General features: G+C 45.7%; 7 protein-coding genes across 7 annotated transcripts; 3 read left to right on the plus strand and 4 right to left on the minus strand.

Moving 5' to 3' along the window:
• Nucleotides 1-81: 81 nt before the first annotated feature.
• On the plus strand, nucleotides 82-1,185 carry RHO25_013206 (uncharacterized protein; the record flags this gene model as incomplete). Its single annotated transcript, XM_023600708.2, has 1 exon — nucleotides 82-1,185. The coding sequence occupies one exon, from the start codon at nucleotides 82-84 to the stop codon at nucleotides 1,183-1,185; it is 1,104 nt and encodes a 367-aa protein (XP_023449554.1).
• A 1,711-nt stretch (nucleotides 1,186-2,896) lies between these two features.
• On the plus strand, nucleotides 2,897-3,049 carry RHO25_013207 (uncharacterized protein; the record flags this gene model as incomplete). The annotated part of the gene is made up of 1 exon (XM_065603684.1): nucleotides 2,897-3,049. One exon carries the CDS (start codon nucleotides 2,897-2,899, stop codon nucleotides 3,047-3,049), a length of 153 nt encoding a protein of 50 aa, XP_065459756.1.
• Nucleotides 3,050-4,978: 1,929 nt separating this feature from the next.
• Nucleotides 4,979-5,623, minus strand: RHO25_013208 (uncharacterized protein; the record flags this gene model as incomplete). The annotated part of the gene is made up of 1 exon (XM_023600709.2): nucleotides 4,979-5,623. One exon carries the CDS (start codon nucleotides 5,621-5,623, stop codon nucleotides 4,979-4,981), a length of 645 nt encoding a protein of 214 aa, XP_023448875.2.
• A 297-nt stretch (nucleotides 5,624-5,920) lies between these two features.
• On the plus strand, nucleotides 5,921-6,964 carry RHO25_013209 (uncharacterized protein; the record flags this gene model as incomplete). The annotated part of the gene is made up of 1 exon (XM_065603685.1): nucleotides 5,921-6,964. The coding sequence occupies one exon, from the start codon at nucleotides 5,921-5,923 to the stop codon at nucleotides 6,962-6,964; it is 1,044 nt and encodes a 347-aa protein (XP_065459757.1).
• A 561-nt stretch (nucleotides 6,965-7,525) lies between these two features.
• Nucleotides 7,526-8,536, minus strand: RHO25_013210 (uncharacterized protein; the record flags this gene model as incomplete). Its single annotated transcript, XM_023600711.1, has 1 exon — nucleotides 7,526-8,536. The coding sequence occupies one exon, from the start codon at nucleotides 8,534-8,536 to the stop codon at nucleotides 7,526-7,528; it is 1,011 nt and encodes a 336-aa protein (XP_023448873.1).
• Nucleotides 8,537-13,585: 5,049 nt separating this feature from the next.
• Nucleotides 13,586-14,761, minus strand: RHO25_013211 (uncharacterized protein; the record flags this gene model as incomplete). Its single annotated transcript, XM_023600712.2, has 1 exon — nucleotides 13,586-14,761. One exon carries the CDS (start codon nucleotides 14,759-14,761, stop codon nucleotides 13,586-13,588), a length of 1,176 nt encoding a protein of 391 aa, XP_023448872.2.
• Nucleotides 14,762-17,175: 2,414 nt separating this feature from the next.
• Nucleotides 17,176-18,526, minus strand: RHO25_013212 (uncharacterized protein; the record flags this gene model as incomplete). The annotated part of the gene is made up of 2 exons (XM_023600713.2): nucleotides 17,176-17,458; nucleotides 17,520-18,526. The coding sequence occupies 2 exons, from the start codon at nucleotides 18,524-18,526 to the stop codon at nucleotides 17,176-17,178; spliced, it is 1,290 nt and encodes a 429-aa protein (XP_023448876.1).
• Nucleotides 18,527-26,121: the final 7,595 nt, after the last annotated feature.

Here is a 26,121-nt window from a genome sequence, read left to right on the forward strand (position 1 = left end):
GACTGTCTTCTCCCATTCACACTTTCCTCTCCCTCGCAACCTTCACCACCTCAGGGGAAAAAACTCCCGAAGCCCATCATCATGACCTGGACTGGTGTGTTCGAAAACCTTAGCGTTCAAGACCTCAGTCGTCCACATTCCCGCATCAGCTGGTCCGCCGGCACTCTCAAGGCGATACTTTCGTTTTGCGCCGAGCACCAAGTCTCCGATCGGAACCGTCCAAGCCCAGAGCAGCTGGTTCAACTACTCAACAAAATTGACGCGCCAACGAGCGATGTTGATGCGTGGAAGGCGGCAGGCACCAAGACTTTGGCTTGTATTGCTTCGCGTACGGCGCAGCTGGCTAAGGCGGGAGATGTGTTGAAAGAGGTGAAGAGCAAGGATGGAAAGTGGGTTTGTCAGTGGGCGCAGTATAGCCTGTTGTGGACGGATAAGGAGTGGACGGGAGAGACGGTGGTTGTGGAAACTGAGCTTTCGCCTGCCGAGGCGAAGATGCTGAGGGAATTTCGCCCTGTAGTTGCTCGTCGCCATGAGTTGGGACATAAGCGTCTTGTTGATGCTGCTGCGCATGTCTACCAGCAACGTCTCAAGGCTGGAGAGGCATTTGCTGCATTGGTGAAGGAGGAGGACAGCGCCGGGCTGACGATGAAGAAGAGCAAGAAGCCGAAGAAGGATATTCATCTTCGCAACAACAGCACACCGTCCAAAACCGATACCAACGCCGGCGTCAGCACTCCAAACTCCACCTCCAGCAGCCCGGCTGCTGTCAAGACCCCCGTCCTCCCGTCGACTATGGTGGCCTTGCCACGCCCACGCCAATCGCCAGTGGCCATCCCATCGCCAATTGTTACGGATTCCGAATGCTCCTTCACGGACTTCATCGAAGCATCAGTTCGCAAGAACGCGAAGCTGAAGAAAGCGGCAACCACTTCCACGTCCATCGATCCCATCAATATCCCAGCTCGCAAGGAGAACGAAGCAGCAGCCACCACCGCCTTCTCCTCCGTCCATTTTACCGACGTCCCAGCTCGCAAGAAGACCAAAACGCCTACCTCTGAGAAGGGACTGACCCCCCTATCGCCACCAGCAACGCCTCGACCATCTCAGTCACCACTCTTGCCAGCAGTAGCTACAGCTCCATTGAACGCGAGCGTCGTCGACAACGATGACTGGTTGAACATCTGAGCAAACGCCAAAGGAGCGGGAAAGATACCGAAGACCAGTCTTTTGGTTGCGTGGATCGCTCAGAAAGCAAAGTTGCGATTGAGGGCATTCTATTTGCCACACGGACGTTTAGCCAAAGACAAAAGAACGAAGAAAAAAACAAAAGACGCTCTGACGCAACGACTCGAATTGCTACTGTCGAGCCATCTCGAAGGTTGCTTGTTCTGTTAGCTTACCAGGGCATTTTGCTACAAATCATAACACGTTGATATCTTTACTCACAGTCCGTGTCCAAATCCGTGTTCACTCGCCGGGCCTGCAGGCTGCAGGGAACGAAGTGAAGCGTTCTGTCGCCGCGATATTCCCCTGCTCTGCCTACAAAATATCGACCTCTTTGTCATAGAGCCCAACTTGTATCCTTTGTTCTTTCGTCGTAAGCAAATGTATTATGCATGCTCTAGACTTTTCTCGCCATGTCAGTTCGAAGGAGACAGAGAGACAGGCCTGATTCCAAGACTGAACAAGCAGCTTTGAGAGTTGCCATGAGTTTGAAGAATCCTGCTGAATTATAAGCGGTACGGCGGATCGATCAATCAAGTAGAACTCCTCGCATAGCTGGGGCGTGGGAGACACGTGCCCATAGTAGCGTGAAGAGGACAATGCGCCTGTAGTGGACCAGATGCAGTAGATCTTGCTGGGTATGTGTCCTATTGCTGTCTTCGAAGACCAAGTAGTCGAGCCCGTCGCGCCAGTCTGCTGTCGTGGAGCACAACGCGCAGGGGTCTCATCAGAACACGACGCTGGTTACGGCCAGATTCACCACCTTCTTCGGCTTGAAGACATGCTGGCGACATATTGAAGGAGCTCATTCTCATTGACTTCTTGACCATGGCCATCACCTGTGTTTCTCGTTCGTCATGGTGTAGTGCCCCATGCACTTCACAATTCACTCGTTCTTTGCCATCGTGGCCGAGTCGTTCGCGCTCCTCAGAAGGGCTCTGACCATCTTGGACGTCTACTACGTTGCGAGTCTGATCAAGACGCCGTACACCAGCGTTCTGATCCTGTCTCCCAACTTTGACTGCGGCGTGGAGCGACCAGGCCGGCCCGTCAGGTGGGAGCGTCCGTGATGGAGCTTCGCGCTGTGTTCCGTCAGCTCACCGTCGCTGCGTCTGCGAAGTTTCTGGAAGGTAGTGGGTTCGCCGCGACGGCCGGTGGGGAAGCTCGTGAGTCGAGCGTCTGAGGAATATTCAAGGCTGCTCGTCGAGGTCGGCGTCTTTCGATGCCGTCCAAGAGGCACGCGACTCCTTGCAAGCCTTCGATCTGAAGATTGGTGCGTGAGAGGGAAGCTGAGGGAAACGTCCAGCAGGGCGGAAATTCGACTCTCGATGTTTGCTGCCGAAGACGGTGACTGGTGCGCGCTGGTCATCACCGCTTCCACATCAACCTCATCACCGCCGCTTCCACATCGACTTCATCCTCACAACACCCCCAGCAACTTCGTCACCACTTCATCACCGCCACCCCCCGACTACCGGTGCTCTCTTCGCAAAGCTCAGCGCCCACGTCACTACCACCTTCGCAAAGCTCAACGCCCACATCACTACCACCTTCACAAAGGTCAGCGCCTACGGAAAAAGACACCGCCATCCCTCGTTTCGAAGAGGTCGCCAACGCAATCGGCAGAGAGCTGAGAAGGATGGTCGGCACCGCATGCGAGGCCTTGGCAGGGATGAAGGGTAACAAGGAAGAGAGTGGCGCAGCGCTGCAGCCTGAGCCCTCGCACAAGCTCGCATCTGCAACCGACTGCGACTGGGTCCTGATCACAAAGAAGCAAAACGCTCCAGCTGCACTGGGCGAGAGCGCAGACCAGAAGACCGGATGAGAACAGAAGAGTGGGTCTATCACAGGTCGCTTGAACGGCCGCACTGGGTGCGTTTCCGAAGGTGTCGACATTGTCCTGCACAATGTTGCGCTTCTGCCGGTCTTGTTCGTACAGCGATAGATTGATGGCACGTCTGGCGGCATGTCCAGCAGCGATGGCATGTCCGGTAAGCTTCTCTGTATCGTAGCGAGAGGCCATTAAAGTGTTTGGTCAGCGAGTGTCACAGATAGCCTAGTGTCGCAAGCCAAGATTGCTCGATTTTCGTACGTGCGGCATAACAACGTAAGGACGCAAAGCTTCGAGAGATGTGCCTTAGGAATTTCGTCGCAAAGAGAGGAATTTACTCGCAAAGAGGGAAATTCAGTCGCAAAGAGGGGAATTCAGTCTCGCAAAGAGGGGAATTCAGTCTCGCAAAGGGAGGAATTCAGTCGCAAAGAGCGGAATTTCCTCGCAAAGAGAGGAATTTAGTCGCAAAGAGAGGAATTCAATTAAGAAAGGAATTACTGCCTGCGTTGCTAAGAACACAGGCACGAGTCCGCAGGGGCATGACTTCGAATGTCGATTCGTAGCTCGAATGCTTTAGCTATCCTCTTTGCATCTCTAGAAAGATTCAGTCTGCGGAGGATAGAACTTTTAGCTAGCCTGCGGAAGACCGTCCAGGATGAGGGTGGCGTTCAAGAGAGCTACATCTGAAGAGCGTAATCTTTTGACGAGATGGTTGGTATTGTGGTCGAGATGAGACAGGACGAAACGTTGCGAATTCACGGCGATTGGTGGGGAAAAGTACGAAAATTGAAAAGCATATTGGCAAGGGAATAGAAAATTCCACGCTGGTATTCCTCGGCCAAGCTTCCTGGTCTCTGTTTGACATCCCTATCCTTGCTCGCGGTCTCGACATATCGATCCGAGCCTCTTGGCTGAATTGTACAACAATGGTCACAAGGGGATCGAAGCATTTAGCTGCTACGCCGACACCCTATGCGATGCACATGTACGTCCGTATGATTGCCATTTGTACAGAATTGGGCAGAGGTGCATGCACTGGCAACGTGACCTTTAGAACGCTTCAGTAGCCTTAGGAGAGGTCGATGCAGATTTGGAGCTCTAGAGACTGTATCCTAGCTGGTTCCAAATCACGAAGCGGCATAGCCAATGCGGAATATGGACCGGATGACCGCCACGGGGACAGTGTGCAGAGGTTAATCTCCTAGCAACAAACTTTGCGTGCTTTGGAAAGCGGATGAACATCTTGTGTTTCCTTTCGGAGACGACCATCATGAGCTGACTGGTCACGGCGGTCGACGGGGATAAGCAATGGCTCAAGGAGAAATCTCAAGCTGCGTGCGTTGGGAAGACATTTAGGGCGCTGCGGGATAGTAAGACCTATCCGGTTTGTGAGACGGAATGGAGGAGATGCGCCAAAGGCGGTGATTGCGGCTACGAAGGAGCAGACAGGGTAGTGGTAGTAGAAGTGGTGGCTGGAGATGGACGAATGGCGATGCGTACCATGGCACGTGAACGGCACTTGACCGGTGGCTGTCGGGCTGCATTGGCGGCGAGTGGTTGTTGCAAGCTATGGAGTACAAAGTAATGTGGGCAGATGATGCGAATGACCCTTCGCTGAGCACGTTGCCGGCAATGCCTCGCGCTCAATGACATGAGGGTGTCTCCGCGAGAATGCTGCGCAGAAGCCTCGGGTTCAGGTCGGCGAGAAGGCGTGAGATGTGCTCTGAGCGGGTCGCAAGGGCTGACGTCCTGCCGGTGGGGAAAACATTAGTTCGCTGGCAAGAGTGCTGGTCGGTCGTGCTCTGGCTTACCTGGCATCGTTGCGTCGTAAGTCGTGATGTTCGTACCGCTGCATTTGTGCGGTGGTGTGCTTCTGTGCTGTCCAAGATCTACGGGAGAAGAAGAGCAGCGCAGGTGATGGTCTCAAAGCCGCGCCGGCAGTCCCGCCAGCAGCAGCTCATGCACCTTGCCCAAGCCATCCAAGGCCGCGTAGGTGCGTCTGTCGCGTACTGCAGTGGATATGGCACGCACCTGCTCCTCCACCGCAGCGACATCGAGGCCTTCGCGCGCCGCCGCCTTGCATGCCTGCTGAAATGCCTTCTTGTCGCTCGAGCTGCCCGTATTGCGCAATTGCTGGATGTACACGCGGTGCCCTTTGGGAAGCAGATCGAGCTGCTGCTCCTCCTCTTGCTGCTGCTCCTCTTGCTGCTGCTCCTCTTGCCGTTGCTTGTTCTGCTCCTCCCATCGCCGCTGCTCCGCCAGGAGCTGCGCGCGCTCGACATCCAGTTTGTCCTGCAGCTCTGCGGCGGCGACACGTTGCTTCTGGAGTCGGCGCTGCTCCGCTTCCACGAGCGCTGCGTGCGCTCGCAACTGCTCTCGCCATCGTACCAGCTCGCGATATACGTCGTGGAATGCAGCTGCTTCGTCGCTCTCGCTCGAACTGGGGCTGTTGATGGGGTGTGGGAGCTGCTGTGCAGCAGCAGGACGAGTGAGGATTTGGGTGCTGTTCGGACGCGTATGGGGGCGATGCGATGCTGCCGTTGTTACCGCTACTGTTTGATGGTCCATGGCGGCGGTGGAGATACGTGGAGGATTGGTTGGGGTGGTCATCCGTTGTCAACTTGGGTCTTGGGGATGCAATGACGATTCCGGAAGAAAGATGAAGCGCAATCGGCGCCGACATCATCCTCCGTCAGGTACCCATTGCCGCACCGCACACAACGCACAACATGTGATTCGCCTGGAGCAGCCAGGATGAATGCATAATTTCTCGTCTTGTCGCCGTTCTGGGCTCCCAAATCACTGTAAAGGCAGGCAGCTAGCAGGCCACCACCAGACACTCCATTGCCATCGCCATCCGCAGCCATGGATCCGCGTTCGCCGAGCATGAAGGCTTCTCCCACGTCTGCACCGGCCATGGACATGGCTGTGGCCCAGTCTCCGCACGCTGAGAGCACGAAGCTGGAGCAGAAACCCACATCTTTCCAATCGCCGGACATGAAGATGGACATGCCACTCATCTCCACCACCGCAGCGTCACCATCCATGAAGAATGAGCCCTCTTCTCCTGCTTTCTCCGCAAAATCACCAGCCATGAAGGCCCCGATCGCAGCTACGGACAGTCAACAACAACACGACGCTATGAGTCCGTTGCACCTTCCAGCTCCACGTTATGCTGCTCACAAAAACAACAACAACAACGATAACGCGGCACCATTCGCGAGTGCACCAAATCTGCCGTCTAACAACAGCACATCCCACCCGACCACAAGCCCTGAGAAGTTGGAGAAGATGTCTGACGCAAGGCGATCGATTCCCGCACGCATTGGGCTCATCCTTCGCAACGCAGCTCTATCTCTCTTTGCTCTCTACACAATCTCCACCTTCGTCCCATGGAGTTCGCAATGGGCGCGCGCGACGCACAACCCAACCACACAAGTGCCATGTCTCGCACCCGTGAAAGAGTACGCAAGCGTGAGCATGGAAGAAGATCCAAGTCACTGGCTCCTGCGCCAATTTCCCGAGCATGCAGACATGGCAGCGTGCACGAATGCGGAAACCTGGTGCCAGCTTCCATCATCATCCGCGTCCAACTCCTCGACCACCAACGTATTGAACTCGGCCATTCTCGCCAAGGGCTGCGCATCAATGGAGCCCTTACTCCTCCTCCTCAACATGCACCCTGCACTCGTCATCAACAATCACAACACCTCCTCAGCAGTCCCGTCCGGCTTCGACTGGACGCAAATCGGATCAAGCGACCAAGAACTCCTTCGCTTGTGGACAGCTCTGCTCGCTCCCGACTCCTTGCTTCCGAGCAATCAGCAAAATCAATGCGAGCGGGCGATTCTGCAGGCCATGAGAGGGCTTTTGTGGTGTGAAGATTTTCGATTTGCGCGTACGAGGTAGTACACGTCGTCCTCACGCGACTTTCTTCTAGATGAAAAGTGTTGTGTTTGGGGGCAAAGAGGGAAAGGCAAGGAACCGAGCGAGCAGTGAATCAATGGATAAATGGATGATGAATGCCTGGATGGGACGAATGAATCGATTCCCATTTCCATTTCTTTGGTAGCCAAGTAGTATTGGCCAATGAACCGCTCGCGAAGAAAGCAGGAAAGGAAAGCACAGTGGTACTTACTGTACCACCACGCCAATTGAATGTCATGATATCCCGTCCATCTTCAGCTGATGTATGATCGCCGCCCAATCCATCTCCGCGCTCCTGTATCTTTTTGTTTCTTCGACGCGCGCCATTCCCGCAAAAGCCATGGCCTTGCCGTTCGGCCGCTGCTTGACGTGTGCACGACATCAAATTCCTGCGGTTGGGAGTGGTAATGTGCTCGAAGAGGAGAAGCGCAGTAAATCGCAGAGATACATCGTCTTTGGTGTTTTGGTGGGTGTTTCTTTTTTCGGTGGCTTCCGCCGACATGCTAACAAATTCATCTTTGGCTGCAGATGGCGGGAGAGCTTTCAGGCATAGCGGGCGATGTTGTGATGAATGGCCTCAACTTCGAACAAGATGGCAGCGTGGCATGCCAGCCACTGCGATTGCGTGAGGTGGGATGCTGGCGTCGAGGAATTGTACAGTGCGGACCAGAGGGTCACGATAGGATCCATGTCGCGTAAGTAGGCGGTGTGCGTGGGAGGTTGGTGTGGTGGTGATGGTGCTGCTGGTGGGATCATGACCGGACGGGTGAACAGTAGGGCGGTGGAGCAGGAGTGCAGCGTAGCTGGTGGGTCCGAGTCGTAGGAAGAAGGAGAAGAAGGGCGAAGTGGTGGTCGGTGGGCCAAGAAGACAGCGGCGGCAAGTGCGACAGTCGAAAGGATGATGGCGGCGACAATGAGACACCAGAATGCCGGCGGAGGCTGGGAGGGAAGTGGGAGACGGTGGTCGACTTGGACCGGGGAGGATGAAGCTGGACTTGCTGGTTGTCTTGGCCATGTGTTGCGGCGGCGGCGGTGGCGGCTGGGATGCTCGCGCGTGACGAGAACGAGGGGCAGCGAGAGGGGTTGGCTATGTCGGCGAGGGCGTGGAGGCAGCCCGTCTGGCAGCTCATTGGCCAGCGTTGGTCCGTGGGAGGCTCGTCGCGCGCGAAGCAGCGGAGAGGGCGAGGTGGAGAGGCACGACGTGCTTTCGTCGGGAAGCCAGGCCGTGTTCTTGACTGCACCACGACGTTCGGCATGTGTATGTTTGGCGGCGGCGGCGTTGCCCTCTTCAGGGTGCAAGGCGGCGGTCGCCGGCGACAGCTCCAGCTCTGAGGCAGCGAGCACCATCTCGCCCTTCTGCTGCGAGATGGCCGTCTGTCGCATCTGATGGCCTGGTGAAGCAGCACGATGATTGTTGCTGCTGCGCGAGAGCGATGGGCGCGCCCCAGGTTGCACCCACACTGTTTGCTGTCCCTCCATCAAGCATTCTGATGCTGGGTCCCGTTCTTCCTCCTCCACCTCCTCCTCCTCCTCCTTCCCCTCCCCTCCCCTCATTTCTCCGACGCATGGCTCACGAATGTCGGGACATCGACGGCTCGACGTGTGCTCTGATCCAACAGCGCCTGGCGGAGCAAGTGACGCAACGCAACAACGACATTTACGAGCTCGAGCTGCAGCTCCAGACGGCGCGTGCCGAGACGGCCCAGGCGCAGCGGGCCCGGGGCCACAGTCGGCGAGAGATGAGCCGACTGGAGCATGATCAGGCGGAGCCCATCGCAGTCAATGCCAATCCCGCCCCTCCGCCGACCAGCGGCGTTCCCACCTCACGCTCCGCCCTTCTGCACCTCGCCCGTCGCTTGCTCATCGACCTGCACACCGCAATCGCCGACCGTGACAAGTGGCGCCGCCGAGACGCCTTCAAAATTGCGCGCATGAAGCTGTGGCGCGAACGACATGGCGTCGAGTGTGCATTGCGCGACGACGTGCTGCTGGACACCAATGAAGCCGTAGCAATGATGGTGCCATCTCGACGTCGCGCGAGCGTGTGAAGAAAAAGCGCGCAATCTCGGGCACCTGCAGCAGCAGCAGCAGCAGCAGCAGCAGCATCTACCACCACCATCGCCTGTCGTTTTTCGTGTTTGGCTCTCAATACGCACCACCATACCTGGAAAAAAAAAAAAGACATTCCTCCGCACCCTTCTCCTCCTCCTCCCTCTCCGCCTTCATGGGCCCTCGACCGACCAAGCGCGCGCGAACCTCGCAGCAGCAGCAACGTGGGCCCCCACCATCAACAGCCGCTATGATGATTCAAACGCTCCACGAAATCCTCTGGGACAACAAGTTCGTCTCTGCATGCTGCGCTCTCATCCTCCTTCTGCTCTTCGTCTGGTATGCTCGGTCTTCTGTCTTTGCTAGCCACAACGCTCCATCCACACCTCCCTCTCCTCACATCGGTCATGCCCATCAGCCTCTTTGTCCCTCGGTCAAGTCGAACGGAGAAGTCGTCACGGCCGATCCTGTCCGCTGTGGCTTCAGAGTGCCCCCGGCATCATCAACGTCACTCTGGGACAACAGGAAAAGAGAGTTGTGACGGGCAAGCGGCATGGTAATGGCAGGAGAAAAACGGACAAGTGTACACGGAATTTGAAAGCTTCTGCGGGCGACAGAAGCATGCAAGTGCCCTCTCATCCGCTCTTGCACTTTGCAAATCAGAAATATGAGTACCGAGGAGTAGGTGCCTCACGAGGAACATGAGCGAGATATTCAAGGGTGTGTGTGATGGAAATGCTCACAAGAACGCAGCTTCTCCTGGCTAATCTTCTCAGCCTCGTAAACCACGCCGTCACTCCGCTCCTGCCATTCCTCACGCCCCATCGCTCGCACATCTGTAGAGTTCCGCTCTCTCAAGACCCGTGCTTCCCACACCCAAGGACCTTTGGATCATCGAGATTTGTTGTTCTAAGCGGCTCACGTTGCTACTTTTTGAGCTTGATCGTTCATCATGAAATTCCAGCTTCCTTTCTCAGCTCTCTCTAGCCTAGCCGGTGCCATCTGAGCTTCTCCGCGAATGGCGTGGAGCTGTCAAAATGACGCGTGTGTCGCGGTCAGAAGGTCGTCTCGAAGTTGTTGTTTGAGTCTGTCTATCTGTGTCTGTCTAGGGTAACTACCATCTGAGGCTGAATTCCTGGCCTCCCGCCTTCTTAACCTGTCCATCGTCTTCATTGCAGACTTCTGCTGCTCAATGCATGTGATGTGTCGGAACTGGCTGAGATATTCGAAGGCCACCGTTATCCTCATCCGATGAGAACTCCTTCAGGAGCGCTGCTGGGAGTGTGAGAACACGGCCAACGCCACCCTTTCTCGCATAGTCCGATGCTTGTGGCTCTGCTCTTACGACGTTTTCCAAAGAGAAGCCGCAGATATAGGCGTTGCGAGATCAGTATTGCGTGAACAGCGAGGGCAGGCTGGTCGTAGAAAGTAGCTCTGCCATCCCAAAGGTCTTCACGGCAGCCTTCGTTGCAGAGTTAGCAGAACAAGGGTGGAGGTGAACGCTAGCATGCGGCGATATACAGAAGCGCGAGCAATCTCATATGTGTCGACGCGAGTATTTTCCAAGGAAGACTAGCCCTATGTACCCGGCCGTGTTGCCGCGCCTCCATCGAATCGTGACCTGTAGTCGGGGTCGGAAAAAGTCTGCAATGGATGGAGTTACAACTGCTTGGCGATCCCTTCGTCAGGCTGCGTGAACATAAAGCCCAATCCCATTTGTGCCCCGCTCGTCGTTCTCTGCTTCTATAAGTAGCAGTCCGTGGACCCATTCCTGCCTAGCTGAGGTAGGGCTGACTAACCGCAGACTGAGAGTCATCGATAGCGAGACGCTCGCGGTCAGATGGGCGAGGAAAGCACAGTCGTTTCGGGACCGATAGTATTTCGAAGGTGAGCAATCATGCTTCGACGCACGAAGAAAAGCATGTTCGAGAAAGAGCTCGTTTTGAGCTCGCCCGAACGCAGTCTCAAATGCATATCAGCAGATCTGCGCACCGGGAGTCGTCGGTGAGTGTTCCGGTGTTGTTCTCGCATCTGCGGCGGGTATGCTGCCACCCTCGTTTGATTCAGAAGTGGAGTTGTTCGGGATGGGGCAGTACTATCGATAGACTCGATGACCTTGGCCGCTCGTCAAGTGCCAGACACGGTGCCAAATGGGCATCACTTTCAGAAGCGCCATATTGCCAGACGCGGACACCTCGGGCGGAGGGTTGAAAGCTGGCTGGCTGAACAGTACTGCGACTTGGTCGACGCCGACACCAGGTACCAATACGAAGATTCTAGTCGTTCCTCAAAACGAAAGTAGGATGAAGGTTTATGGTTGTCCTGATTGTTAGTGAGGACTGGGTTGAGGAGAGCTGGATTGAAGAGAACTGGTAGTGACGGTTTGGGATAAAAGCTTTGCGGATCAGAGACACTGCACAGGTGAAGAGACCAGGTCGAAACGGTCATGCGCTGAGCTGGAAGTTTTTCGTAATGCAGCATTCGATGCAAGTTTGATCCAGCAACGTGGAGAGATATCCTTCTCATTGGACTGCTCTTGCCAGAGCTCCAGGGAATGAGCTCTGGTGGATCATCCTCCGTGACAGCCGTTATATTTCTGGGCGATTCACCGACGGCAATGATCTCCCTGCAAGCGACGGCCGCAGCCCACACAATAACCTCCACAGTCCCTGAAGTGGCTGTTCGCCAGGAGTATACGCATCTAACATTCAGAGAATTTCGAAATCATGATATTTTAAAGATGTGGTCAGGTCGAGGATGACAACGCTGGCTTGACTGCAACTTCGTGGCTTGCAGATTGTCCATCGGGAGTAATTGTCGTTGTCGGATGGCTCGTTTCGATTCGTCAAATTCGAGGAAAGTTTCGTGCACATAAATCTACGGATGCAGCCCTGTTGTCACTATACCTACTGAGCGATTCCAGTCGCGTCACTCTGGTTTCGGGCTGGGGAGATCGACCACCAAACGAGACCAATCTGAAGCCAGGGAAGGTTGCGCTCCCCATAAGTGGTGGCCGGTATGAGGGCTGCCCGGGAGCCTTTAATCTTCGCGCAGGCTTTCACTGTCCGCTGTGCAGGAATCGCTGTCGTCCTCACCGGTTGTGCTGTTTCTGGCCGCGCTTGTGCAGCTGTTTACGGACCGCTAGTTCGCATGTGTCCAGTCAATGCCGTAGTCATGTAGGCACCTGACCTCTCCCTGCAGCTCTTCATCGCTGCCTTGGCTGGTCGTCAGGTTGGACCTCGTGCATCGTGACGCGGATGCCGGAGAAGGAGAAGGCGATTGACGAGATGGTGGACAGTTTTCGATGAGTGCGGGAATTCGCAAGGTCGCCGTCGCGACGCTGAGGCTCGGCATCGTCAAACAGGGGAACGAATGGCGCGCGTTCGTCGCTGCGGTATCCTGTTCGGGAGAGTCGGCGCCGTGCTCGTCGTGTGATGGAGGTGCGAGTGTTCTTGGGCGCAGACGAAGTGCGAGGGGGGAATGAGAGGTGTCGCCAAGCTCGGGCCGACTGGAGACTCGACAGCCCAATAAAACTCGAGCTCAAAAACTACAACCCAATCAAACTCAAGCTCAATCTTCTTCGAAGCGATAGAAGACTTCTCACAGTCCATGTCCTTCGGAAGCTGCGCAAGTACTTTGCGCGATGCCTTTTTCTTGAGTATCCGACTCCTCCCGCAACTTGTCCCGGTCTGACTTTGTGGGGCTCACATCATGATGTGCCTTCTCCACCTTGTCGGTGGCAGCTCGAGAGCTCGAAGAGCAGCAGTGTTGGCCCGATACTACCAGGTGCTCTACGGGACTGTTCAACTCAGACGCGCAGATTTGGCACTTCAGCGGGGCGGGACGGACTGGGAAAGACGCTGCAAGCGTGCTGTGAAGAGCTTGTGGACGGCACAAGACTTCCGGGACTCATCTTCTCCTGCCGTCTTCTCCGGTGCACTAACTAGCGGTTTGTGGTCCCATTGGCTTTGCGATTTTCCGACTACTGAGATTGCTCGGACATTGTCTAGAATGCCTTGCCCGCGACTCCTCGATCGCAGGCCGCTGCTGTCGTCCATGCTTAACATACTAGCAGGCTTCGCTCTCGTAGACTAATCCACAGAGTTGATCTCTCCTCATAAAGCCGTAGTGCTTGAGTTATCGTCTATGGTAACCGTGTTCGATGAAGATCAAGAGTCAGGGACCGGCTCATATTCTAGAGAATTTTGCCGCAGTCGATTGCACTTTGCAGCCTCGTACACAATGCATAAATGTTGATTAAGCTGAAAAAGCTCATCTGCTTACCACTCTTTGGCAGTATCGTCTCAGGAGGACTGGGGTACGGTCAAGCAGGCATTTCCAGCGAGAATTGCATGATGCCACAAGTTGCGTCAGCTCTTGCATGCTTGAATGCAGCCAAAGTCGAAGTAGGAATCGCTCATCGAGCAGGAAGTGGGTTTGATCAAGGGCATGATCCGTCCTCATTCCAGAGCCCGTATGCATGCGACTTTACCGAAGCGTGTTCGTTTGTCCTTGTACCCTTATCAAATGCACGTGCCTCGTTAGATTTGCAACTTAGATTGTAACTGTTTCTAGAGCTGGTCCACAGCCCGACGCGGCCGCGAATTGAATGGGTTTGCGCCGCCAACGGTTACTCTCTTCAGCATCGTGTTCGGTGCACGATTGTTCGATGGATCGTGCCCACGTCTCGGCCTTCCAAGAGTCCGTGGATGCATCCTCGACCAGTGTACCGATTGGGGGTATATTGAGCAAGCCACGCACTACGCGAGAGCTCAATGTGTATCCATCATCACTGAAAGTACCCATCATCAATTCTTCTGGGTGGGTTAAGCTAGTGAACGCCAATAACACACCCTGGTTCGATACGCTTTCCTTGACCTCCTGTGACCAACAGCCACACGTCCAGTACTCCCAAACCCGGTAATCAAACTGACTGAGCTTAATTGCATGGGCCACAACTCGAAAGTAACTGTCATTCGCAACTTGGCGTATCACGAAGGTAAAATGCCCAGCTTGTATTAAGATGTCCCCTGGCTTGACTTCAGGCCACGCGATCGCAGACACCGTGTCGCCCGTGTATATCTGAGAGGGTTTTTGTTCGTTGCTAAAAGGCAACGCTGTGGCATTCGCGCCATCCATCTGGGCCGCAGACTTCAGCAGACGACTGACCTCGGTCGCGGACTCCACCTCTTCTTCTTCTGCTAGCTCGAGGTCAGCAGAGAGCCGCCCAAGACAGTCTTGCCGCAAAAGACAGATGCCACGAGGTTGATGTGGCCACAGATACCAATCGACATCCACCGGCTGCTTGAGATGTTGCGACGCTTGGTACTGGGCAACAAGATCGCGCGTTGGGAGTTTGCCGAGCTCTAGCAAATCGATCACAATCGCTGCGCTTACTGGATGCTCATCGCGAGTATGCGACATCAAGTGAAGCGCCAGATCGAAGACGGAGGTCTCGTAATTGGGCTTGGGCTTTTGCATACCATTTCCTTCCCAGTCAAAAATCTCAAGGACGCCGTAGACGCGATCACGGACATCTTCACAGAGGAATTGCCCCGGTATGGACCAGAAGTCACTAAGATCCAATTTCCACGGCCCTCCCCCCCTAGAAACGATCAGATCGTTCAGAGTAACAAGCCTTCCATCGTAGCCGTGCTCGCCGACCAAATCGGGCTCAAATCCCCAACTGGTAAATCGGGATTCCAGGGCAATGATGTAATTCCAGTCCATAAGGGAGTCGCCACATAAAACCAGTCGCTCGTGGGCACTATACAACTCTTGTATGATCCATAGCCGAGAGAAATATCTGCGCGCAGAGAAGGTCTTCCAATGCTCGATCACACGATTCGCTGTTTTGGCTCCTAATAACAGCTCCAGCATTTCCCGCCGCTGAGGCATAGGTACTTCGTCGCTATCTTCGTATAGTGGAATCAGCTTAGAATGAGGATGAGAAGCTTCATAAATTAAGTTACTAGAAAGATCGCTTGGACCTATGCATGCAAGTACTGTCGCGGCGCTGGCATATATCCTAGCCATTATCGTTACTTGTGCAGTCTTCTCTGGCAGATCTGTCTGATTAATACACACAGAATCGATCCAAAGATAAGATCCCGGAAAATGTAGCCTGGCTTGCCAGAGAGCGTATCGAGCGTTCTCTCGCACTCTGACACGGTTACAGTTAGCGACTTCAAAACTATATCCCCTAGAAGAAGGTGTTATCGATGTAACGTTAATGAAAGCCTCTGGATCTGGCAAGCCCCAAGCGTAAGAGATTGCTCGATATTCTGGTGCGTCTTCGAGATCCTATATAGACACGGTACAGCGTATATCGTCTTCTTCGTTGTCGGGATGAATCCAGAGCAGTCGGATTTGAGAGTTCGAGTCGCTCAGAGGAGGCGGTTTCCAGGCGCGTGGAACTTGGCGGGTCATCTCCATCCTAGCTGCAGAGTAGCGACATGTGCAGTCAAGATCTCTGGATCGGAGGTCGACAACAGCAGAGAAATGTGGTGTTTGTTGCGCAGCTTCCGCGGGACGGAGAGCTACATACGGTGTGCTCAACTGGTCTGAAGTACCTCCTACGCAAGGCTGAGCTTTGCACAGCCCGCAAGCTATGCAGCCACCCGCGAAGGTGGCTTCGCACAATACACCTGAACGACGTCCGCTGCAGGCGGCTTAGGGCACAGAGGCTGCGCGAGCAAAAGTGCTGCCTTTGGGCGGGCGAGCTAGATCCGGGAGGAAAAGGCGAGGAATGCTAATGATGTCTTTGCTGCGACAGCGGAAGCAGAAGCAACGAAAGCAAAGAGAGATGATAAGACGAAAGATTTCAAGCTTGATCCCAATTGACTAACTGTTCTGAAATTTTCAAAAGACCATCAAAGCCACAAGCCACCCTTCCCCTAGCAGAGGTAATATCTAGGAACACGCTATGCGTGCGGTGCCGCTTCCATCATGCCTGCGACGTCGCAGGTTTCCGAACTTCTTTCTCGATTTGACGCTGCCAGACCTCAAAATATCCCAGAAGTAGTGCAGCCTCGAGGTTGGCAGGTGTCCGGTGCATCTAGTTGTGGTGCTCAACACATCTTTCTGGTAACAGGAACGCTTCTCCAAAGGATTTTCAGCCAGCGTGTGCTATATCGTGTTTCATCTAAGTAAGCCTGTTTGTAGGACAGGAATGCCATCTTCGCGATAAACGTAGGAGTGCTTGTCTGCAAAGCTACCAGCGCATTCGCAGTCGCAGTCGGTCGCGCAAAACCCTACGTATTGACGCTGAAGATGATCGGAGCCGCTGTGGTGCCGCTTCTGTTCCTGCGACGACGCAAGCCTTCGCAGAGTTCCCACACTGTAGAATCAGCAACGTAGCTTGACGCACTTCCTGGAGCAAGGAATGCACTTTGTGAGAGAGGAAAGTGCAAGATCTCTCCTTCCTTGGTGACTGGTCCTCTATCTCCAACTCATGAAGATACGATCGACAAGGATTCCTCTTCCCACGAATCGAATCTGCCGCGCAGCTGCATCTGAACCAGAAGCGAGGCGATATTGATCAGAGCCGACGCAAGGCGGTGTATGTCTGAGACTCAGATCGACAACGGCATGACCGGGCAAGAATTCGAGAACACTCCAGGGGAACTTTCGGTCAGTAATCGGCCGCTATCTACGCAGCCCGCTTTTCTCGGCAGCCATAGACTGGTGGCGATAGAGTGGTGCCATGACCACCCGACTCGCCGTGGGAATGACCCGTCACCCACCAGCCGGTCCTTGGGCGGAGGGGACAGGAATTGAAAGCGTAGAGCGTGGGCCATCGAAAGCCACGCTGGCCATGCACTTTGGGCGGACTCGGAGAAAGTGCCCAGCAAAATATCGTATTTGGCGATCTGTGTCCCGTACACAAATCCTCGTATCCTTCCCTTCTCACTTGGAGTTGTTCAGAATACGATGGTACAGTCTTAGTCGCATGTATCTGTAGCGTTCATTGAGCAGACGCGGCCCGGGATCGCCGACAATGAGATTTCGGATTCAAGCGGTGCGTGCTAGTGGCATGGTTGACACCAACATGGTCTTCTCCTTGTAGAATTGGGCCAACGAGCGACGGGATCATAAGCTTTGCTCTCCTTGAAGATGAAAGCGAGGCGAGGCCACATCTTCCATCAGCCTGTGTCCACAATCTTTGTCCGCTTCGATCTTGTCAAGCGAGAGGGAAGGCCGGGGCGAGGTGGGTCCGCTGGAGTGGCACCGACAACAACGGAAGTCCGGTCGGGTGAATATTCTGAGGCAGAAGTAGTGCTCCCGAAGCTCTGGTCGGCTGAGGCAGGTAGAGGCAGGCTGTCAGTCTGTTCGGACGGGCTGCTCGTCGGTTCGGAGTCCTCGCGTTCATGCACCCCAAGGACAGCCGTGGCAAAGAGGTCGTCAACTGCGCTTCCCGGTGATGGCCTGTCGCAAAGGTCAGCAGGGGAATTTCATGCCGAAAACAGGATCGCCACGTCAAACTTACGGATTGCGGAATTTGTTAGCTTGATTGATCACGTCTCGGAACAGACGAGACGGAAAGGTGACATTGCCTACAGCGTCACTCCATGTTTGGAAATGAGGATGTTTGGCAGAGACATTCCACGGCACAAAGTCGGACAGACGAAGCGTAAAAACCCAGTCTCGGGAGATGTCCTTGGGACCCCACTTTGCAAGACCATACTCTCCATCCCGAAAGTAGCGGCGATAACGCAGCACTTTCGTCGGCGGCGCCGTTGTCTTCTCCACTGCAGAATAGTCGGACGAGATGCCTAGTACAGTACGTACGTCGGTCGTCGTGTCCAGCACATATCTCTCCGACTTCTCCTTCAAATGGCGGAGCTGTTCTGACCAAGCGAATTCGAGTACAAAGACGGCTGTCTTCGCGTTGCCAAAGGTCCACGACTTGTCAGGACTGTCCTTGCCGCCGGCGGAGAGTACTGTTCCTTCGGAATAGCCGTGCTGCACATCGGCGCTGCCTGTGCTGCAGATATCGGTCGTGAAACAGTGTAAAGCGCGTTCGCGATCCTCTGGCGGCAGTGGAGAGTTACGGATGGCGTCGCGCATGTACTTGCGAATCTTGCGCTCGATTGATTCGCAGATACTCTCGTGAAAGGCGCTCACCATGCGGAAGCGCAGTTGCTTCGTCGCAGCGTTGTACTCCCAGCGCGTTCTTTCCTGCACGTTGTGCCACGTCTCGGGCTCGTGGGCTCGGAGGTGGTCGAGTGCCTCGGTAAGGACTGCGCGTTCGACGTCGTCACGCACAATATCGTTCTCGGCCCTCGCGTTCCCGTGCTGGCGGAAGAGACGAACGATATCTCGAGCGCTGTCGGAGGTAAGAGCGGAGAGCGAGGAGGATGCGGGCGGCGGAGATGGAGTGATGGTCAGCGGCGGAGAGATGGGCCGCGATTGCGTCGGAGCGGAGCACGCGAGATTGGGCGACTGCGGTGGCGGTGTATGGGGGTTGATGTCGGCGGTAGCGGAAGAGGACATTGCTTGGAATAAGAGAGTCACATAGTTGAAGGTCGACTGAAGACTGAAGTGTGGTTACTAGAAGTGCGCGAAGTGGACATGGTCACGTGGCGCAGCGAGGACGGACGGGACGCAGGTACTAAGATAATAACTATAGAGGTTTGCTTCCGAACTAAAGACGAGGGTCTACTTATTCGTTATTCCTCCTTATACCTACCGCGCTCCTATAGTGCTCCGCTAGTTAGCCTATATATAGTAGTTCTACTATAAAGAATAGTAGAATAATTAGTATATAGTACTATATTAAATAGAATTTTAATCTATAGTAGAGTTCTTCTAGTTATAGGCTATATAGTAGAAATTTCTACTTCGCTTTCTTAAATAGAGTACTTTAGATATATAGAAGTAGAGTTCGATAAAATAGTATATATTATAAATAGAAATAAATAAAGAAAATAAGTAAAGTTATAATAGATATAGATACTATAAATAGGCTTTATAAATACTATACTACTATATAGGTAGCTTATAAAGTAAGTAGTAGATATAAGAGTATATAAATACTATTTTAAAATTATAGTAATATAGTAGCTTTAGATTATATATAAGAATAATTCTATTTCTTTCTTTTTTCTTTTTAAAAGAAATATATAGAAGTCTACTAGAAGTCTACTAGGCCTCTACTAGCTATTTATCTTTTTATTTAAAGTTCTATAAACTTTAAACTTAAGTCTATTAGAGTACTACTAGAAGTTTCTAAAAGAATTACTTTTCTTTCTATTTATTTAGATTATTATATTAATAGAGATATATCTACTAACTATCGAGACTCTCTTTATAGTAAGCTAGCTATTTCTTATATAATAGTTACTTTCTTTTAGAGCTAAGATTCTTAGAAGTTTTACTAGAAGTTTATTTAGAGTTATTTACTTTCTTTATAGAAGAATATTTATTATACTTCTTCTAAGATTTATAATCGAGCTATTATTAATAGACTATAGAACTTTATATCTTCTAGCTAGTTATATTAGCTAGTTTCTTAAAAGTATTATATTATAGTTTCTAAATAGAAAGAAAATTAAAGTATAGTAGTATAATAGTAGAAATATAGTAGTATTACTAGTAGTAAAGTAAAAACTTCTACTATTATTCTACTAGTAGAGTATATAGTAAATATAAGTAATAAGTTTATAGTTATACTTAACCTATATTATTTTCTTATTTATATACTTATATATATATATCTATATATCTATAAGAGCTAGAAGTATATAGCTTAAAAAGTATAGCTTATTAGGCGTTAAAGTATAATAGCTAGTACTACTTATACTTAGTATAGAATAAAAGTATATAGAATATATATAAACTAACGAAGTAAGAATTATTTTTAATATTTCTAGATAGAGAGTCTAGAGGCGCTTAATATATTACTATATTCTACTCTTATAATTATAATTCTTCTACTTTATTAAGAGTAGCGATCTATTAAAGCCTATTATACTTATATAAAATATATCTACTTAGTAGACTAATTATAATAATAATATACTAAATAATAGATAGCTATTAAGCTATATTAAAAAAATATTAGAATCTAGAATAGTATAAGCTAAAAAGAAATAGAACGAGAATATAAATAATACTAATAATACTAGTAATATATATATAATATATAGATATCTCTAAGCTAAAAATAATATATTATATAAATAGCTAGAAATCTATACTCTTAAAGCTAAGAACGAACGCTTACTAAAAGAAGTATAAATAATTAAATTACTAGTATAGTTAAGTATAATAGTACTAGGCCTCGGATAGCTAATACTTTAGTAAAGCGATATATCTATAAGTTATATAAGTAGTATATATTCTAAAAGTAATAAGTATAGCTTATATAAGTCTATTAAGCTATATATACTTAAGCTCTTTAAGAATAAAACTATAAAGAAAGTATATAAATTTATTTATACTTTCGAGGTAAACTTTATAGCTATACTAAAGAGGTTTCTAATAGATTACTAGAAAGTAATTATAAGTATTATATATCTTATAAGTAAAGTATAAAAAATATAGTATAATAAATACTTAAATATTCTATTTATAGGATATACTTAGTCTTAGTTCTATTAATTTCTATATAATATTATTAGAGATTAAGTAAACTATATACTTCTTATAACTATAGAATATAAGAATATATACTAGAGTAAGAGCTAGAATATATAATAGATCTTAGTAACCTAGAGTTTTAGTTAGATAATTATACTAAGATATAGCTAGTATACTAGTTCTTTATAAAACTAAAGCTATTACTATATAAGGATATTATTAAGAACTATATTATTTCTAATAAGTATACTAACTTTATTACTCTAGTAAGATACTTTAAGTAAGCTAAGAAAACTATATCTTATAAGCTATATTATAGTAATACTAAGAATAAGTAGGCTAAGTATAAGTATATCGATAGTAATACTTCTTATAAAGAAGCTTCTAGTTCGACTAGTAACTAATATAATACTTATAGTAGTAAGCTAAAGAGTAAATATAGAAATAAAAGTAAAAGTAAAAGTTAGTAACCTATATACTTTATATATAATAAAGTTAGCTATATTAGTTCTAACTACTTAAACTCTAGAAAAGATAGTAATAAGCTAGCTATTTATAGAGTAACTATAGTAAAGAAGTAGTTTAGAGTAAAAAAAGCTAAAGTACTAGAAATAATATATAAGTTACTAGTACTAAACTAGATAGTAATAACTCTCTACTAGTTTAGAGTATACTAGTAATATATATAGAAGAAGAAGTCGAAATATAATTAGATAGTAAGCTAGCTACTTTTCTTCTTAATAATACTATAGATATTAATATAATATTAAGAGCCTTTATACTATAGTATAACTTACTAATAAAGCCGAATATAGCTCTACTACTAGTTACTATCTTTATAGGTAAATTAGAGTACTATTATAGTATATACTATATATATATATAGATTATAGACTCTAGTAGTAAGAAGTAATCTATAGATAGTATCTTCTATATATATAATATACTAACTTCTAATATAATCTTAAGCTATTTATAGTAACGTACTTAGTATATACTAGCTAGTAGTACTATAGATAAATAGCTATATAGTAACGATTATTTTAGTAAGTTCGAAGTCCGAGAAGCTTATAAGTTCTTTAAGAATTTTTAGAAAATACTAGTAGTATTTATAGTAAGCTTAAGTAAAATAGATAGTAAAGTTAAGTCTATTTCTAAGAAGTTCTATTATTTTAATAATATTCTTAATCCGATAGAGAAAATAAGAAGTAAGCTAGTTAATAGTATAGAGTATATAATTAACTTATAGCCTAGAACTATACTACTATTCTATCTATTATATTACTAGTTAAAGTAAGAACTAAATAAGTTTAAGAAATACTTAAAAATAGAACTCGAGTATAATTAGATCGAGTATTCTAATAGTAAAGTAAGTATACTTATTCTATTTATACTAAAGAAGAATAATAAGCTATAGTTATATATCGACTACTATAAGCTAAACGAAATTACTATTAAGAACTAGTATCTACTACTTCTAATTAGTAAAATACTAGATAGACTTATAGAAGCTATATAGTTTATATCTTTAGACTTAGCTAATATATACTACTATATTCGGATTAAGCTAAGTAACTACTAGAAGACTATATTCTATATATACTATAGCTATTTCTAGTATAAAGTAATACTTTTCGGCTTAATAAATATACTAGTAATATTCTAAGTATATATTAACTATATACTAGTAGAGCTAGTCGATATAAGCTATATAGTATATCTAGACGATATTCTAATTTATAGTAGAATATATAAGAAATATATATAAGATATATATACTATACTTAAAAGGCTCTATAAGTTTAGACTCTATATATAGCGTTCTAAGTATAAGTTCTTCTAGAAAAAAGTCGACTTTCTTAGATTTATAGTAACTACTAGTAGTATTATAATAGATCTAAGTAGAGTAGCTATAATTACTTTATAGCTAACTCTAACTATACTAATAGAAATTTAATTCTTCTTTAGATTTATAAACTTCTACTATTAATTTATTTTCGGATATTCGAGAGTTATAGTATCTTTAATAGCGCTATTAAAAAGTATAAAGGATAGAAAGAAACTAGAGCTAATTAAGTAGAAAGTAGCTAAGAAGTAAGTATTCTATAAGCTAAAGAATTAATTTTAAACTATACTACTACTAAGGTACTTTAACTTTATACTATACTTATAAGTTAAAACCGACGCTTCCGACTTTATAGTAGCTAGTATTCTAAGCTAACTATTCGAAGTAGAATAGTATCTAATTACTTTCTTCTTATAGAAGATAATTAATACTAAATATAACTATAAAGTTTATAATAAGAAACTACTTATAGTAGTTAAAGTATTTAAAGTATAGTAACTATATTTCGAAAATACTATATATAAAGTTAAGGTACTTATTAATTATACTAACTTTAAGAGATTTATAAACGTTAAGTAGTTAATAGATAGATAAGTAAAGTAGATAATATTTCTTACTTTCTTTAATTTTACTATTAGCTATTAAGCTAGTAAGCTTAATCTAGCTAATATACTATCTAGATATAGTAACTATATATAAGAGATAAAGGAAATAAATAACCTCCTACTATTACTATAGTAGAAACTCTAAATATAGAGTACTATATTTATAAGTAGCCTAGTTATTATCTATATAAAAGCTATATACTAGGCTTAGTTAGATACTCTAAAAGTAGTTATAGTAGTAGTTAAGAGTAGAGAGATAGTACTATCTAATAGTAGATATATTATAATAGTAGCTAACTATTTAGTTTATTAGTTTAGCTTTACTCTACTTTTATAAGTTACTAGTACTATTACTATATAAGAGTAGCTATATACTAATATCTTAGATATAATTTTTAGGTATACTACTATATTAGTATAGCTCGATCTAAAAGTAAAAGTACTATATAAGTAGGCCGAATATAAAGATATAGTAAGCGAGAAATATACTATTAAGAATAGCTATATATACTATAAAGAAGCTCTATATCTACCGAACGACCTAGTATTATAGATATAAGTAATCTATATATACTATAACGATATTCTAGTAAGCTATTTTAGTAAGAATAAAATAGTAGAATTAGTTAAATAGAAGTACTAGTAGTTAGAAGTTAGTAATAATATAAAGTAGTATATCGAGTAGTATAGTAACTATTAGAAAGTAAAAGTAAAGCGCTATTATCTCTATAGTAAGAAAGCTATACTTCTACTACCTAACTATTTTTAGAAGAATTTATTTATAGACTTTATTATAGATCTTCTATTTAGTAAATAGAATAGCTATATTTTCGATATAATTCTTATAATTATAGATCGTTACTCGAAGATAGTAACTTTCGTCTAAATAATAAAGTACTATACTAGTATAGAGCTTATAAATATTCTAATTAATAAAATAATATAACTATATAGTATACTAGCTAGTATTATAAGTAATAGAAGCTTAGTTTTTACTAGCTAGTTCTAGTTAGACTTCTACTATAAAATATATATTAAATATAAGCTAAGTACTATATTCTACTTATAGACTAATAGTTAAACTAAGTATATAAACTAAACGCTTAAGTAGTATCTATATATCTATTATAGTAAGTAATAGAACGACTAGGCGTCTATTCTATTATTAGTAGAATTTATATATAATAATAGTATAAATACTATACTTAAAATATTACTATTTCGAGTAGTATATAAGTTTAATCTAGACCTTTCTATAGAAATATATAAGAGAGATATAAGTAAAGCTCGAAATATACTTCTTCGAAGAAAAGTACTAATAGTAAAGAATACTATAGAAAAGTTAAAGTAGAACTATAAAGAGCTAACTAAGTACTAGTAATAAGTAAACGAATCTTAAGCTAAGTACTTTAATTAGAAGTACTAGCTAATAGAATTTAAGATTAGCGACTTAGTTCTATTATTTATAAAGAACTTCTAGTTAAAAGTACTATTAAAGAAGCTAGTAAATAAATTTACTAAACTATTTAAAGTTATTAATATAGTTAGAAAGTAGGCGTACTACCTAGCTCTACTAACTAGCTTATAGATTTATAATATCTTTTATATATTCTCTTAGAACTCTAGTAAAGTAGTAATATATAGAATACTAGCCTACTACTTATAAATAAGTAAAGTAAATAGAAAATTAAAAGAATACTAGAAAGCTATATAAAGAAAGATATAAAGAAGTATTTAGTTTAATAGTATAAATAGCTAGAGAAATATAATATTTAGAAGCTAGTAGAATATATTAGAGATTATAAGATATTTAATATATTCGAAGTATAATATAAAACTAAATAGCCTATATATAAAATAAAACTATAGAAGAAATAGTAATACTAGTAGTTAGTAGAATAGTAAAGAATTCTAAGAATTCTAAATACTAAGTATTACTAAAATATAAGAACTACTAAAATATAAGAATTTAGAAAACTAAAATATTATAAAAGAAAAGAAAGTATTTATTTATAGTATTTATAAGTATAGTATATACTATATATAATAGAAGTATATAGCTTAGAGCTAGCGAGATATAAGAGTACTATAAGAGCCTAGTAGAAGAAAAGTATAAGGTCTATAGACTACTTACTATCTATATTTAAGTCTATATTATTATTCTTCTTTTTACTTTTCTTTTTATTATTTATTTCGAGCTTAGAGAGCTCTTCTTTATTCTAAGTAAACTAGCTAGAGTAAATAGAAGTAATAGTAAGATCTAGAGCTTTACTAGAAGTACTAAGTAAATAGAGCTTCTATTATATAAATTAGTACTATATAAAAGAAGTAAGTAACTAGTAGAATATAAAATATATTTTATACTCTAGCTCGAATATACTATACTAGATAGTAAGACCTATACTTATTACTATAAGCTTATTAGTAGAAAGTATACTAGTAGCTAGTACTTTACTAGCTTTTTTTAGTATAAAGAAAATACTAGTAGATTTACTTAAGTTACTCTATAGATACTTAAAAGTAGTAGCGATAGTTTTACTTATATTATTAAAGTATTAGTAGAGCTACTATATTTAGGATCTAAGTAGTAAGACCTCGATACTTAGAGTTAAGTAGAAGTAGCGCTTCCTCTAGCTCTAAGTAATATCTCGCTATATAGTACCTTGCTACTTAGCTTAATTAGCTATATTAACTCTACTATATTATTATAATCCGCTACTTATCTCTTAGTTCTAGAAGTATTATTATTATATATCGCGCGTTTATACTCGTCTATACTACTCGTCGTATTACTACTTATTATATTACTACTCGTTATATATTCGCTTATTATATATTCGCTTATTATATATTCGTATACTACTCGTTATATACTACTCGTTATATACTACTCGTTATATACTACTCGTTATATACTACTCGTTATATACTACTCGTTATACGTTATATATTATATATTATATACTACTTATTATATACTACTTATCGTACGTTATATATTATATATTATCTACTCTATATAAAACTTCTATATACTATCGAGATACTTTTACTAC

This window comes from Cercospora beticola, chromosome 10, assembly GCF_033473495.1.
Source record: "Cercospora beticola chromosome 10, complete sequence".
NCBI classification, from domain to species: Eukaryota; Fungi; Ascomycota; class Dothideomycetes; order Mycosphaerellales; family Mycosphaerellaceae; genus Cercospora; species Cercospora beticola.